Source organism: Falco cherrug, chromosome 15, assembly GCF_023634085.1.
Source record: "Falco cherrug isolate bFalChe1 chromosome 15, bFalChe1.pri, whole genome shotgun sequence".
In the NCBI taxonomy this organism is placed as follows: Eukaryota; Metazoa; Chordata; class Aves; order Falconiformes; family Falconidae; genus Falco; species Falco cherrug.
The window spans coordinates 2,199,626-2,215,270 of record NC_073711.1 but is presented as its reverse complement, the minus strand read 5'-3'; the positions used below and the strand labels follow the sequence as shown (position 1 = coordinate 2,215,270).

Genomic DNA, 15,645 nt, shown 5'->3' with positions numbered 1-15,645 from the left:
GCATTTATCCTTCTATTACTGGCTTTCCAAGACTGCCGCGTAGTCAAGTGAGAAGACAGTTAATGTAGATCATCTCATCTGTAGTAGGGAGGCTTCTCCTGGCAAGCTCCTCTGAGATAATCTTCCTAAAATATATCAGAATCTTGTGACCACTTGATTCATAGAGAAATTGAAAAGGACCTGATGGAGTTCAGATTCATTGAATGAATGATAAACAACAGTATAACACTGAGGAAGTCTTCCATCTCTACAGAGCTTTCCCTTGAAAGTTACACTTGGGAAGATTTTATTCTCTTAATCTCAGACTTTTATAGTTCTGCACAAGGGAACATTCTGCCTTTGGTGTATGGACTTTGATGGGCGAGGAGAGTCAGCGTGGTCACTCGGTCTTGAGTAGCCAGTTCCATTTCATTAGCTTGTGCTGATATATAGGGTGATGCGTTGTGTTTTGCCTGCCTCTCCTGTTGCTTCTCATCTTAGCTGCTAAGTGCTTTTCAGGTACGCTGTTACAGTGCTTCCAACCACTATCAACATGAAGATCACAAAATAAAGTTCAGTTTGTTTATATCAGTTTTGTTTTACCTGCAGGAGTTCTTCAAACAATGTGTTTGTTGATCAGACTGTCAGCATGTTAATCTGAACTGCTGTGCTCAGCTGTACAAACAATTTAGATAATAATGAAAATGTTATCTTGAGATGCAGGGTTAAAATCTTTCTGAAAAGTAGTTATCAGTTACTGCCTCTTACAGTTCTCTCCTTTGACTGTTCTATATTTTTTCTTCTTAAAGTAGAGTATTAATAAGCGTAACAACAACAAAATGCCTGCCTATTTTCCTATTAAATCAAAGTTAGACATCAAAGGAAAAGGAAAGTCAATATAGGTTTTCTTCATTTTTCTTCCTTCATTCATATGGATTCAAAAGGTCATACTTTAAAGATGTAGTTGCATACAGAAAGCAAAATCTATGTAGGTCACTTGGTTATAAACCACACAGCAGGGTTTAGCATATAGACATGGAGATTAGCTTATCTCTGTTGGTACACAGAGGGCTTCTGTAATCAGAGCAGCTTCTTAGTCCAGTTTATTATGCTTTACTTTTCAAGTATTCTGTGGTTTGTGACCTTACTGCTGTATGATACGTGGCTCTGACTTGATGACTGTTTTGGTGTCTGGTTTTGCTGTTCTTGTCCCCTGTTCCTGCCTTATTCCTCTCCAATGAAGAGGATGTGGAATGCAGGATTCGGGGCAACAAGCATCAGCTAGATGTACTTCTGGAACAGTAATTGGCACTAGGAGGGATTCACTGTAGACAGACATGCAGTGGCATTTAAATCTGCCACCACAAGCACAAGATTGAGCATTCGAGCATGTCTAGTTCAAAGATGGAAGGGAGGGAATATGTGAAAATCACAAGAAATAAAACCAATCACCAAATTGGGTGCTTAGACCCTCTTGTATGCACCTCTCTCCTTTCAGCTGAAGGACAGGTGAACCACATGTACCTAGAAGAAAATCTGAAAGTGTAAATAGTCCTTGTGCAGTTAAAGGCTGAGTATTCAGAACTCAACTGTGTGCTGACTTTTGCCATAATTTTTTGCTCTTGTTTCAGTAAAATTATAGTCCTTGATAATTTTTTTCCTTCTGAGCTTATTTTGTTAAACATGGATTGATGTTAAACAATAACTTTTTGAAATTGGTCATGCTGTCAGGTTTAAAAATTGCTGTTCTCTTTGCTGGTGTTTCTTCTAATATCTGTAGGTGCAAATGAGCGGGTATATGGCACCACACAATTAGTGCAATATTAGAAACCGAATCTTAATTAAAATCCACTTCTATATATCAGGAGAAACTTAAGTGAATTAGACTGATATTAAATTGTTACAAAACGTTCAGCAAACCCCTTGTGTTTTACTTACAAAGTTGAGTACTCAACTTGGTATATGTCAATGCTTTGTTCTGTGGGTTTTTTCCTCCCTACAATAGTAACTTTTAAATCTTTTTATTCATTCTGTGTCCAGTATAAATGAATATGCCACTGTTTTTGTTAGTGTGATTAAACCCAGTAGTGGCACATGATTTTCACTGTTTTATAGGGATTCTACACTGCAATTGTAAGGAAAATGACCTGATGACTGAAATGGTGGTTTCAACTCAAATGTTTATAATCCTACCCAAGAAATTTTTTTGGTTAAATTGCATTTTAAATTAATGTTAATTCTTATTCATCTGTCTATAAACTATCACTATGTCTTTTTCTTTAGCCAATTTGATACATCATCTTTTAGGGGAGGAACAAATTGTTTTACAACACTTGATTCTGAACTGTGGTAGTTGCCCTTAAATCACATTGTTTCCTTGTTGTCCGTAAAGCAAAGCTCACGGATTCGTGCTTTGCTTAGTCTTAACTAGAGGTCCACTTACCCTTTATACACATCAACTGCATTTCTGAAGGGATAATCACTTTCCTTTCAAAATTCCACAGTTCTATCTTGTGTACGTGAGACTAAATTAACTGTAACAGATTTAGGCAGAGTTTTACATTCATGTTGTTCAGTGTTTTAAGGATTTGTGTTGTGGTTATGCCAAGATACCCCACAGGACTGGAATGCCAGTATACTAGTTTTCAGATAATGCACCCTGCAATATGTAGTACTTGTCTAAAAAAAGTAAAACTGAATCACTGAAAATGAGTGAAACTGACAATATGGATGGATTTTTTTTTCCCCAATTATATAATCGTACATTTGAGCTAAATGGGCAGTATAATTTGTTTCTGAATACATTGAGTTAAAACAAACTGACCATACCTTACCTCTGTAGTTATTACCAGTTGTCTGGCTAATTTTTAGCTGTCAGAGTGGAGTCCTGAGAAGGGAACACTGTGTTAGCATTAGCTATATGCAGAGGTATTCGCAAGACTTCTAGTAATGCTTTCTGTAATACTTTGTCTTCTCATTTTTTCTTCAATTACACACATTAAAGTGTTTATTTGAGGTTCAGTAGTTGCATAAAAGTAAAATCCATGTAATAAAGACAGAAAGGTACTCTACCCTGTGTAAGTAGTTGAAAACAGTGGTCTCTTAAGGCTGCATAGTACCACACAGCATCATTACATGTTGATGCTCATGAAATACTGTATTGATTGGCTGTGTTTAAGCCTGTGGAAAATCTCCCGCTAAGCAGTGAATGAAGTTGTAAATCCATCCTTACCTGCCCATCTGAAGTATAATCTCTCAGTTTTTATTTATTATTACATGCCATTGGGAAGGATAAGAGAAGATGAAAGGGTGAAAGATACTGTTTAAACAAGGTCATATAAAGAATTTAGGAAATTATTATTGATGCTTTAGAGATAAGTATTTTCTAATATAATTGTATTTCTAAAAAAAAAAAAAAAAAAAAAAGCCGAACCATAGGTTGTAGAATATATGTGAGGTGTTTTCCAAAGTTACTTTAATAGACACTGCTTGTAATTTTTCAGTGTCTTCTGAGTTGCTCCTTAGAGTTACTAGATAAGTAGCTCTTTTAAAATGTTAATTCATTGTAGTTTGGCAAGTTGCAGTTTCAGGTAGGAAGAAGCTAAGTCTGTATTAGGCAGTCATTGAAACTCAGTTTGTTTAATGTTATAGCATTTAAGTACTTGATTTAGTAATATATTTGTGCTGTATCATTAAGTAATCTAATTCTTTAGGGTTCTTAGCCCCTCCCCTCTTTGGAGATTATTAATATCAATGTTTATTGTGCAAGTTCCTACAATTATGATCCAGATTTTTATTTAAATTCTGCACTGTTTTATTACAGTCATTGCCTCTAGACTTGACATTGGGGTTTTTTTTTAATTAGATAATACAAGGTCACAGAGGTGGAAGACCACTAATTCTTCTCTTTGCCTGATACAGTAATTGACACTTTTGTTTTATTGATTTATGCCTGACAGAAATTACTGAATTATTAGATGGAGAACTGGATGCTTTCCGGGCTTTTTGCACCATTAAGATAAGTAAGATGCGACAGCAGCTGATCTCTAGGCAGGCAACTGGTGGCAAGTCAAGAAAGCTGCAGCACAGATTCACAGGAAAGAAACGGGAGACAAATGATTTGAACTGCATTGTTCCTGATGAGCTGATGAACAGAATCCGCCTGAAAAATATCAGAGAGACTGTTAAACAGGTACTGAAAGGGAGAAAAAAATTGTATGTTTTGCCTGTGCTGTTGGGAGAACCACTGAATAAAAAAGCTGTAATATGAGGCTCAAATCAGGCAGACCTTGCTGATGCCATGCTCAGGCCTCTGAAAGGGATTTTTGCTTGGTATTTCAAGATACACCTTTCTAATTTTTTGGTTTTTTATTAGACATTACTGCAGAACTGTTGCTATTAAATAATCTGATCATTATAAAGTATTGTCTGGTGATTTAAAAAAAAAAATGTTTTGTGTGATTGAGTGAGGCTGCGATGGTCAGTTATTGCAGACCACGGTAAGCCCTGAATCAACTGAAGAAGAAGTCTTGTTTTCTGGTTACATTTGCAACTGCTGTTTATAGAAATGTCCTGCATATTATTTGATCATGGGGTCTTTGTGACTCCAGTATTAAAAGTATTCCAAAGGCAAGACCTCCCCCCTGCTCCCAGATTTTTTAGACGTTTGGTAATATTAAGAATTAAAGCACATCCAACAGTATCTTGATGGCATCAGTTCCCTTACTAAGAAGCATCTGTATCGTCTTTTCACAATTCAAAGTGTTTTTCTTTTTCACCAGCTCAGTGTGTTTTTCCCCACAATAGGACAGGCATTCTGACACAGCCCTTGCCTTCAGCTCTGCATCTGAGAGTCTCAAGGCTGGGATTTTTTTGGCCAGTGATACTCGCATCCTTGCTTTGTGCTTGCATCTGGATTTGAATATGCGGTTACATGGATTTGAGTACTGACCATTACCTACAGATGCCTTCGCCCATAAATCTGGGCCTTGGCAAATGTCTATGCGTGGTTTGAAATTGGTACAGAATGTCTGCATCTCTGTATTTCTGATAAAAAATGAGCTTTGAATAGTCATTTATTTTGTTTTCTCTCTATCGCTTTTGCTGGCTTTCATTTATTGCCGTATAGCATAGTAAAAGTGATAGCATATTCATCTGCAAAGCCTGCGCCAGGTGAGCAGGGAGCAATACTTTTAAAGTCAGTTCTGGCATGATGATGATTTCAGGCTTCCAGTTCATTTAAATTGTTTTAAAATTTCAGCAGTCTGTATTCTGTCATCATGTTAATGTTAACCAACCCACCATCCAAATTTTGTAGAATTTTTACTGCGTCTTACAGTGTGGTAATAAGTTGTTTTTTTTTAAGAAAAGTAATTTTGACTGCTATGTGTATTTGCTTCTGTCTTTACCGCCACATAATAATGTTTTTATGCAGAGCAGAGGAAATCAAGGAAGAAGATGACAGAGACGTGACTTTCTGGGATTGATTCCACTGCTTTTGTAGCAATTTACTGTGTTTATGTAGCCAGATGGAATCTGTGTAAATTACATCAGATAAAATTATTGTGCATTTTTGAAATAGCAAATACTGGAATTTGTGTAATGCTATTAAATATGCTTAAAATTTCATGGTCGATAAAATAACATAGGAATTTATAAGTAGTACTGTTTATCATGGAAAGAAAACTGTAGAACTTTGTCTGTGTTCTGACTTGGAGCTGCATGTAGACATTTGAACGAATTGCTTCAGGGTTTATTTACCTCTTAAAATTTACAAAGTTAATTATAACCTCTATGGTTGGTATTTAAGCCCTTATGTATACTGTCAGCGTAGGAACGCTGCTGTTCCTATAGCTTCATTACAGACAAGCAGTTACATATGGTGGAATTATTGCTGATTAACAATGGCTGTTACTGAGTTGTGATGGTCAAGTATTCGAAATGTGGAGTAAAACATGTTAATTTAACATAATTGAGCCTTCAGGAATTACTGTATTTGCTATTGTGGAAGATTGATTAGCATGCACAGGCTGGCTTCCTGGAACATCAGGTACTCATTAAGCAAGAGTAACTAATGGCTGGTGGTGCTCTAAACATATTTAACGCTAGCAAAATATGTATAGATTTACATTGGCAAAATTGTACTGAGCATCTACCCAAGGTTAAATGGGTTATACTAATTAAAACAATTTTTTTGCCAGTATAACTGTATCCTCACAGTTGGTATTGGCTGGTCACTGATATGTTGCTTGGCAATCTCATGACTTCCTTTTTTGAAGGTTGTAGTTTCTGTGGAAGAGGTCAGTAATGTCCATGCAACCTCAACCATCAGGAAAACTTTGCCTGTTACAAAAAGTAGTATGGTACGGATCAGTGCTGTGGTTCTGAGATACAGATAACTTGGTTCCATTAAAATTATCTATCGGTGTTGGAAGGGGTAATGCCTGGGGAAAAGCCAAGTATGTTTAGTGTGAAAACATTCAGACAGGCTCATCAAGATGATAGTGACAAAGATTATGAAATAATTTACAGCTGCCTACAAAAGCAAATTTTTGTCTTGAGACAGTATCTATATCTTTATTTTTATTGATTGTTCTTAATAGAGTGGCCATATTGCTAGGACAGGCTCATTGCATCAAAGTCTCATCTTTCAGGTGACAGAAGCTCAAATTCACGAATCTTTGATGTGCCCTGACTGTCAGAAGAAGGAAGCAGAGCTAGCCGAGATTACCTTTCTCAGACAAAAGAAGATTCTAATGGAAAGTGCTTTAATCCAAGAGAAACTGGAAGAACAGATTTACTCCAGAGTAAGCAAACATTGTTTAAAAAAGTTGTGGTACATTTTTATACATGCTGTAACAGAAGAGTCTGTAAGCCAGACTTCGCTCTGATTTATGGCAATGAGATCAGATTGACCTGAATGCAGTGCAAATCAAAATAGAATTTGTCGCTCTGTATCATTAATGAAATGCTTGGGACTAACATACAGATCAAGTCATTTTAGCTTGCTGATTTGTATAAGCTGAAGGTCTTTCCCAGGATGTCCTGGAATTGTTTTGGGTACACCTTGGTTTATTTTCCAGTTTGTTTTCTGATGGGCTGTCCAAGTCAGAATGGTAAATAACAAAATGATGTGATAGTAGGTAACTACACTCGTACTGGTCTTCCTTATGCATCCTTTGGTATAGGAGTCTATGTAGGACACTGCAACATGTTATGGAGGCTAAGGCCTCTTGGATACACTGACATTTCTTCTTGGAAGAACTGTCGTCTTCTGTCTGCATCTGCTGTCAATAAAGCTTGGATCTTTGTGTTAGGAAATACCTCTGGAAAAGATGGTAGGCAGTGTAAGCTGAAACTTACAGAATTCCTTGGGTCTTCTCTGCTGTTTCTCAGGATGATCCTCTTCCTGAAGGAAAAACTCTCACTTCTTGAAAGGGAGTCAGACTGAAAGCAGGTCGTTTCTGAGCAATGAATAAGTAGTGCTTCCAAAAGCCCCGAGATCTGCCTTTCTGTGTTTGTAAGCAGGGCAGAAATTTGTGCGCTGTACCACACATTCTTTTTTACTTAATAATTACAGTCTTCTGATTTTTGACTCTCATTTGCTCCATACCTAAGATTTGAGAGCTTCAGTCTGAAGTGAGGCTTCACTTTTTTTTCTCTTGGTTTTCCCTCAGCTTCCCTGAAAAGGCTTGCCTTCTTTTTCGTTCCCCTCCTCAGGGAAGAAACTTACTTTGAGGCAGATCGCTGGCCACACTGTTCAGCAGAGTTTTTAAACAGGATGCTTTGAAAATCCGGCAAAATTATGCTGAGTGCTGCCTGCTCAGTTGCTTTTGAGGGACTCTTGTAGCTGGCAGTGGTAGTCCTGTGCTACAGGACATGAGAAATAGCAGGAATACAAAACCAAGTAATTTCCATATTTCCTTTTTATTTCAGGATGTGCTTACACTTATAGGAGAAGCACTCAGAAGCTTTCCCAAACCTTCAGAGGATCCCAGGAACTTATGGCAAAGGCTGAAAGGTCAGAAAATGTAAGGCCTGAAAGTAGTAAACATAACTCAAGGACATAAAGAACTGGGAGAGTTCTGTGGGCAGTCATGTACTGAATGCCAACGATTGTGGATATAACCTGTTTTGTCAGTGATGAATTGGGTGGTGGTTTAGTATTCTTGCAGGTGGAACCAGATATGCCCAGCACGCTGGCATCTGGGTTGTGATTCAAGTCTTCATTCTTCCTAAATGCAAATGTTGCAATATAGTAATCCAACTATATACATTTTTCAAATTACGGAAGCCCACACTTTGTATTATTAATCTGACAAGTAATAAGTATTGTTTTTTGTGGGATTGCTTGTGGGATTTCAGAGCAGCTCACAGCTGCTTCCATCCATAAGAAAAGTAAATTATTCTGTTTTTTGGGCCAGGGAGGTGTAATTACTGGGTTTCAGCTCAGTCTTTGCCCACTGTCTCATGTTAAATTGCAAGTGAGAGCCCCAGGTGGAGGAGAAATAGGGTTGCAAAGTAACTATAGAAAGGAGTAAAATGAAATGGACTATTTATAGAACTGAAATAATGAGACTGTAACAGAAATTAATCAGCAAGACTGCAGATGCCAACAGGACAAGAAATGATCCTAAATTAATCATAGAACTTACATAGGATAGGTGTCTAGCAACAGAAAAAAATAACATAGATTAAAATTGGGATAAGATGCCAAATAATATTTTGACTGTTTTTTGAATATACTCTGGAATTTGTTGGAATTATCTGTGATTTTTCAAGATGCCAAAAGTTACTAGACTAGAAAAGAATATATCTGGGTGAAGACTGGCATTCAGTACACATTCAAATAAAATGGATTTATGCCAGCTCTGTGAGTAAAACAATGAAATAATCTTCATTATAGCCTCAAAAATACATGTGTTATCTGTGGGCACAAATGCAGCCCACCTTTCTGACTGTTGCTGACAGCAAGAGCTCATTGCATCGCTCTTGCAGCGACCTTGTGGCCATTGGACTTGTGTGAGTCATAGAGTTACTGACTCTCCTCGGTCTCCAGTTCCCTGACTGCTGTGCATTCAGATCTCTGAAGTCTGTGGAAATCTTGGGGAAATGTCCTTATCTATGAACTCATACTGAGTTTTTGTTATAAAGCAAATAGGATTAAATCTTACTGTTGAGTTTTATTTGTCTGTTTTGGGATGAGGATGTGTATTGTTGAAGTTGGTTTGGTATTTTATACCCATGTAGTTATTTTCATTTGTATGCTATATATTGTTTATAGGAGTGCTTGAGGGCTGTTTAGCCTCTTGTTTTCGCTTCCCACAAATCAATGGAAAATCTGAAAAGAAGTGCTAGCGTACAGAGGTAGATAGGCCCACCTATCTTAGTGACTATTTGCCTTTTGTTGCTTAAAAACCTACCTTGGGTGACTTCACCTGGGAGTTGATCCTGAGTAGGTCAAGCCCCAAGAGAAAACAATGCAGCCCCGAGTCGTTCAAAGCTAGTTGTCCTCACTGCATCACTGGCAATTTATTCTTGTTTCTTGTGAACAGCAGGTTTAATAGTCCATGAAAAATACTCCCCTAGCTTGGCTTTAACTTCTGAATTGTCACTACAGAATACATAGCTACCTATATAATGAATAAACTGCTACTTGTTCCTTCCCATTACTCTACAATCCTTAGAAATGTTTAAGTCCCTTAAATCTCCTATCTTCCCATCTTACAAACCTTTTCTTTTTAGATACTCCATCTCTGTTCCTTGTTTGCTTTGGGCTACGCTTCCCTTTTCTGTTGAGTCTTTCGAAGTCTCTAGCAGCCTGCCCAATACGAGGCAAAGGGTGCCCATTATTCCATGTGAAGTCTCATAAGGGCTGTCAGATACAGAAGTGGTGATCAGAAATTGAATCCTTTGAAAATGTAATTTTGTTGTTATTGCAAATGAACACAGCTTTCAGACCTTACAGAAAACCACAGAAATTGAGTTCCAGGACTCTAACTGTAGGTTATTTTTATAAGTAAAGAAGAGTTGTTGATATTTTTGCTTACAGTATATAGGTGCTTTCTAGAAATACTGAAATACTTCTTTGCAACTCTTGTCAAGCCTTTATGTAAATATATTGAACTATGAGGTGTTTGAGTTAGGCATCTGACAATATTTGTCTGTAAAATAGTATTCATACTCACACAGCACAGTGCCTGTACAGTTCTTGTTTGTTTGCATAAATGTTACAAAGACAATTCAAATAGCTCCTCTGAAAAATCAAAGCACATTTTGCTTATGTCTGTTACGTTTTCCTACTGCTCACTACAGTTCTTTCATTTTTTTCATCAGGAATGACTCTGAGATATGAGTGTTTGTCTTCTGCTTTCTTGTAGCAGCGATTAGGGACGTATAATGGAATGAATGATCTGAGTCTCTAAATTTATTTTATAATCCTGCAGTGTTTGAGACTAGAGATTCAAAAGTTCTGACATGGAGGATGTAGGGGAAAAAAAAGAAGTAGATTGTGTCTCTTCCTTTTTCCCTCACAGGAGCTCCCCCCCCGCCCCCTTCCTCAGCAGTAGATTTTTCTTTTCATCTAAAGAAACACTCTAAAACCATGATCAAGAAATATTTATTCATCTGCTTCATTGTTTGTGCTTGCTGGGGCATAAAAGGAGCGAGGTGGATCAAGGGTGATTCATATGGTAAGCAGCTGAGCGCTGAAACAAATCAATCTGCGTATTAAAAGTACTTTGGGGCTTTTGCTTTCTAGCTTTCATGCTACACAGTTCCATTCTTTAATCGTTTGAATTATTTGAGATGTAGAGTTTATTGCTCTGAACTTTGTACAAATACAGAAGGGTTTATCCTATATACATTGTTTTATATTATGTGCATGGAGATAACCGGTTTCATGATGTCATACTTTATAACTGACCTTTTGGATAAAACTATGTTCCTCAAATTATCATTAAAATCAGTTTCCTGTGGACTGTAGCGATGTAATTTCCACTTTCATTTGCTGTGGCTTTCTCTGGGGAAAAAAAAATTAACCTGGCTTCCAGGCTCAGTCATTTCTTAGTCTTGTTTCTAAACAGCTGTTGGGCCATGGGACTTTGTATTTGTTTTTCCTCTATGATAAACTTCTGTGTCATTCACAATGGGTTACTAGTATGTGTTTGAATGGGAATGAAGTTCTAGTGCAATTAATTTGCCTGGATATGAACTGGGAACAAATATAAACACATTTCAATACTGGTTTCCAGCTACTGGTGAAATATGTAATCACAGAATGGTGAAGGTTGGAAGGGACCGCTGGATGTAGTTCAGCCTCCTGCTTGAGCAACAAGGTCACTGAAGCCAGGTGGGACCTGGTCCCACCAGTCCAGTAGTCCTTACATTAATCTTGAATGTTTTCTCTGAAGCTGTACTGGAGCCTGAAATGCTTCAGGCCCCCTTGGGACCACTGTCTCTTCATAGATCCATCTCCCAGTCATGGTTTTGTTGTGTGGCAGGAGCCAGTTTGTTGGGTTTTTTTACCATAGCCGGTTTGATCAGCTTCCAAGAAGAGAAGCTGAACCTATTTATTCGTATTGGGAGCTTGGCAAAAATTTTAACTGGTGTCACTGAGGATATGGTTTTGCTGCTGGATGCGTTCGTGTTCCCCTGTGAAATTGTTAGCTGACACAGCGCCCAGATTCTTCTTCAGTAAAAACCTGAATTGTAGCTTTCAGTGCAGTTATTCCAAATCATACATACTCCAGCAAGAGCTGGAATGCTTCCAGCTATGTATTTTTAAAGCATTTTGAAATATACTTGCATTCTTCAAATGGTAATTTTATTACCATTCAGTAAGATTTTCAGAGAATGACTTTTTATTGTCTCCACTCAATAAGAGCTAACATAGACACTATGTGCAAATTGTTACTGCCTGCAACAGAGTTGGTATTCTAAATGCCACTGTGTTTAAAAAATGTTTTTAAATTTTGTGAATACATATATTAATCTTATGAATACTACATTTGCACTGTTTTTATATAACTAGCTAACTCTTACTTTTTCCTCCACAACTGATTCTGAAAGTCTTTGCCTGCACTGACAGCAGCATCGTCCATATGGGGGGTAGCTGGGAAATGAGGGGGAGTGTGTACCTTCTGTCAGTAAGGTACTAGGTTCTTTCTTTCAAATTACCTGTAGAATTGATCAGGGTACCTTTTAAAAAACAAAACCCAAACCAAACATTTTCCAGCTTCTGGGCATGGATATTCATTGCTTATTTATTCATTTATTTTGTAATAAAATAGTACTGTTTGTTCTCACATTAACTAGTGTGTATGATCCATAAATACTTTTTTAAAATATATCTGTAGTGTGTAACAGAATCCTTTAGAATATTCTGTGAAAATTAATAATTTTAGTTGATAGCACTTTAAGAACATTTACATCTTTCATATTGACATTTTTAAATAGAACATATTTTTTCCTACAGAAGTAAGTTTACAGCATCATCACAGTAGTATAGCTTGTTTAAAAATACATACAGCATTAATGGTAATTGCAAGCAAGCTATATACTTGAGCAGGGTTTTTGTTTGTGATTTTACACGTTTTCTACTCTTTAAAACAGTTACGTATATTAATATTACATCCATCACTTTGTTAGAAAATATTACTTATATGCTACTCACAATAGATCTGTCATTTTTCTGTAACATAATATTACAGGCTATGAAAATAGAAACACACCATTGTATGGTTGGTTTAAAAATAATTACAAGCCGGATTAAAAAAGTGCGTTAGGCTTGCTCTTCCCTTGGTACCTTAGGTTCCGCTAATGTTGGATGTCCTTAATCCACTTAGGGTTGGAATGCCACTAGCACCTCTCGGCACTGAACCTTACGTGAAAGCAATGCTGACTTACCCCCTGCTAACAAACCTGGGGCTTGGTCCCCCATGCTCTCTGGGTGGAACTGTTGCTGAAAACCGTGACAAGTTCTTCAGCTACAGTCTTTCCAGGGCCATTCTGTTACTGCTGAGTATCTGTGAATCTGATTAAGACTCCAATTAGATTTCTTTCAAAATCTTCAACCAGATGATTAGATCGGTGCAAGGTAACACAACTCCACTGATTTTTATCAGCTGTGTTGGTTTGCATTAACAAAAGTCTGACCTCTTGCCTTGCATGGGCCAGTGGATTTTTGAAAGAGTGCGAGCAACAGAGTTAAATTTTTACTGTTTTAGTAACACGATAGGAGTAAAAATACATGATTGCGTTGGTTTGACTATGCACAAGTAAGACTAAATATATAAATATATATATGTGTAATAAAGCTGTAGGAAATCTCCAAACTGCTAACAACTCTTATAAATGAGATAAAACAAGGATATATTTGCTTGGAAATTTCATAGTTGCCATTCTTTTATTATTTTCATTTTCATGTAATGCAAGAGTATTTCATGGTGGATCTTTTTTTTTTTTTTATGAAACAAGTCCAGGTGTGCTTTGAAAAATGCTCTTTTCCTGGTCTTTCTGATACTCCTCTTGTGCTTTCTGCAGTTTTTTACTTCTCAGTTTCCACTTGTGAAAACAGTAGGTTACTAGGGATGTCATTATCAAAGAGAAGATAATAACCAGCACTATTATCAGTGCAATAGTGGATGAGAGGGACCCCTCAAGCTGCTTAGTTTCAGTGTTTCTTGTTGTGTTTAGTTTAGCAAAGTTTTCATAGTCTGTTGAGGCCAAAAGTGCCGGTACTGGAACTTCTTTAAACTTGGGCCTCATTGGGACTCAGTAGGTGTTCTCACTCAGTCAAAATTTCTGAAGCAGCAAGGACTAGGATTCCCTTGTCACCTGTGTCATTCGTAAGACTGTTTTCTCCTCAGGTTCTCCAGGCATAGATGAGGCTCAGAAGCTTTATTTGTTTGTGAAGCCAGCGAGCGTAGGAATAAGAGTGTGTGTCATAAAGTTTTTACAGCACAGGTCGTCTATATCCGAAGTTGTGTAAGTCAGAAATGTGTGTACGCTGTTGTCATCTTTATCAAGGGGCAGGGGAAAGCTGCTTAGCTGGCTGCCAGTTTGTGATTCTTTGTTTTCTTGAAGAGATAATTGAAGAAAATCGAATCAATTTTCCAGTAACATTGTGGTGGCAGGGCTTATCCTCAGGCTTTAAAGAAAAACAAGTACTGCAGCAAGCGTAGTTTATATCTTATGATTTTTTTCAGTGAGAGGGTTTTTTTTTTCTTCCCCTAAATATTCCCAAAAGAGAATGAAATCAAAGGCATATTTTTTTACTGAGGGGCAGGCTTGGTTTTGCGAACATCATAGGCATTAACAAAATCAGCTACAAAACAGCAGCTCTCATGTTAACGAAGGGTTTTTATTTTCCTCTCTTCTTTGATATTTGCTCTCAAACTTGGCTTGTCTGGAGAGGATTTTGATTTGGGGTTTTTGTCCTCGTTAACTGGAGTTTAGGAGATGTCCTCACTGATTGCAAATCTCGAATCTGGAAAAATGACCTGGGTGAGAAATGACACAGGATTATTTAAAAGGTGAGCTCCCCTAAAGGCAGTGAGCTGTAATCTAGAATTTAAAAACCTTACTTTTTCATAATTCTGATAGAATTGCAAATACGTTTAAGTCATTTGGCTTTGATACATGCTGTGTGTGACATCCTAAAAAATGTACTCATCTGAGCAGTTCTGAAGTTAAGAGCTGGTCTGGAGAAGGTGAAGAGCTGGTCTGCCCTCATACTTCTCTCCCCTATTCCAAATCTCATCTTGGAGTTCAATCTGATGAGGAACAAGTCTGGTCTGGTGTTACTGGTTTCTGCTTCCACTCAGGACAGTGGGATTTGGCCCCAGGATGTTTTACTTTGAGGATCTGTAAGCACTTTCAGAGCTATTTATTTCAAATAACAGATTGCTCCAAACCCCCTCCACCCTACTCCCAAATGCTTTGAGGCCATAATTAGGTTTCGGAGATCTTGCAGCATAACTTTGTTTGGAGATGCTCTGTTTGATAGGATGCAATTGCAATTCATCCTCTTTGTAGAAATCTATGGTTCATCCCACTCAACTTAGCAGAGAACTGAGGGTCTCTCTTACTAATTAACAGCACGTTCTTGTTTGTAATAAAGACTGTTTACTATAGATTAGCATTCTGTTGATGTTAAAAGATGTAAATGAGCAGTTCTTGCCAGTTTGGAACAATATGTTCACATAGTCAAAAATAAATGTTTATTTTAAAGAAAGTTTAAAAGCCAGATTTTACTGTAGTTTAGGACAAAAAAAAAATATGCGTGTTTGTAAAGCTGATTGAAAGTTCATTTCACATAAGGGAACAAGTGCAACATACCGCATCTTTGATGAATGTCTGCATGTTGTACTACTGGCAAGTCGTATATCAGGAGGTTATGACAATAGAATATTTTAGTGCCACTTGGCTATGTATTCAACATCTTTCTCAAGTAGCCTAAAGAAAGAAACTGCAATAAAAGGACTTAAACTGAGAAATGCCCTTTTGATTTATGGAGTAGCTAAGTGTCTACCACCCACGTGAAAGTCCAGGAGGGTAGAATGCCTCAGCACTAATGAAAATCAGATCTTGTCATACTTGCCTGAACCTGCATCTCATCTCATATGTATCCACAGCTATCAGATTCCTATGGGGAATATAAAATAT

General features: G+C 37.4%; 1 protein-coding gene across 7 annotated transcripts in view; it reads left to right on the top strand.

The window, feature by feature from the left end:
- The window catches only part of C15H8orf48 (chromosome 15 C8orf48 homolog), a 114,309-nt gene that overhangs the window by 3,618 nt on the left and 95,046 nt on the right, over window positions 1-15,645 (top strand). For 5 of the 7 annotated variants that reach the window (XM_055727121.1, XM_055727120.1, XM_055727123.1 and 2 more), the window contains exons 3-5: window positions 3,939-4,171; window positions 6,633-6,785; window positions 7,915-8,009. In XM_055727121.1, coding sequence (XP_055583096.1) covers window positions 3,939-4,171; window positions 6,633-6,785; window positions 7,915-8,009 — 481 coding nt within the window. The remainder of the gene's footprint in view (window positions 1-3,938; window positions 4,172-6,632; window positions 6,786-7,914; window positions 8,010-15,645) is intronic. The other 2 variants (XM_055727119.1, XM_027809302.2) reach the window with 1 other exon arrangement.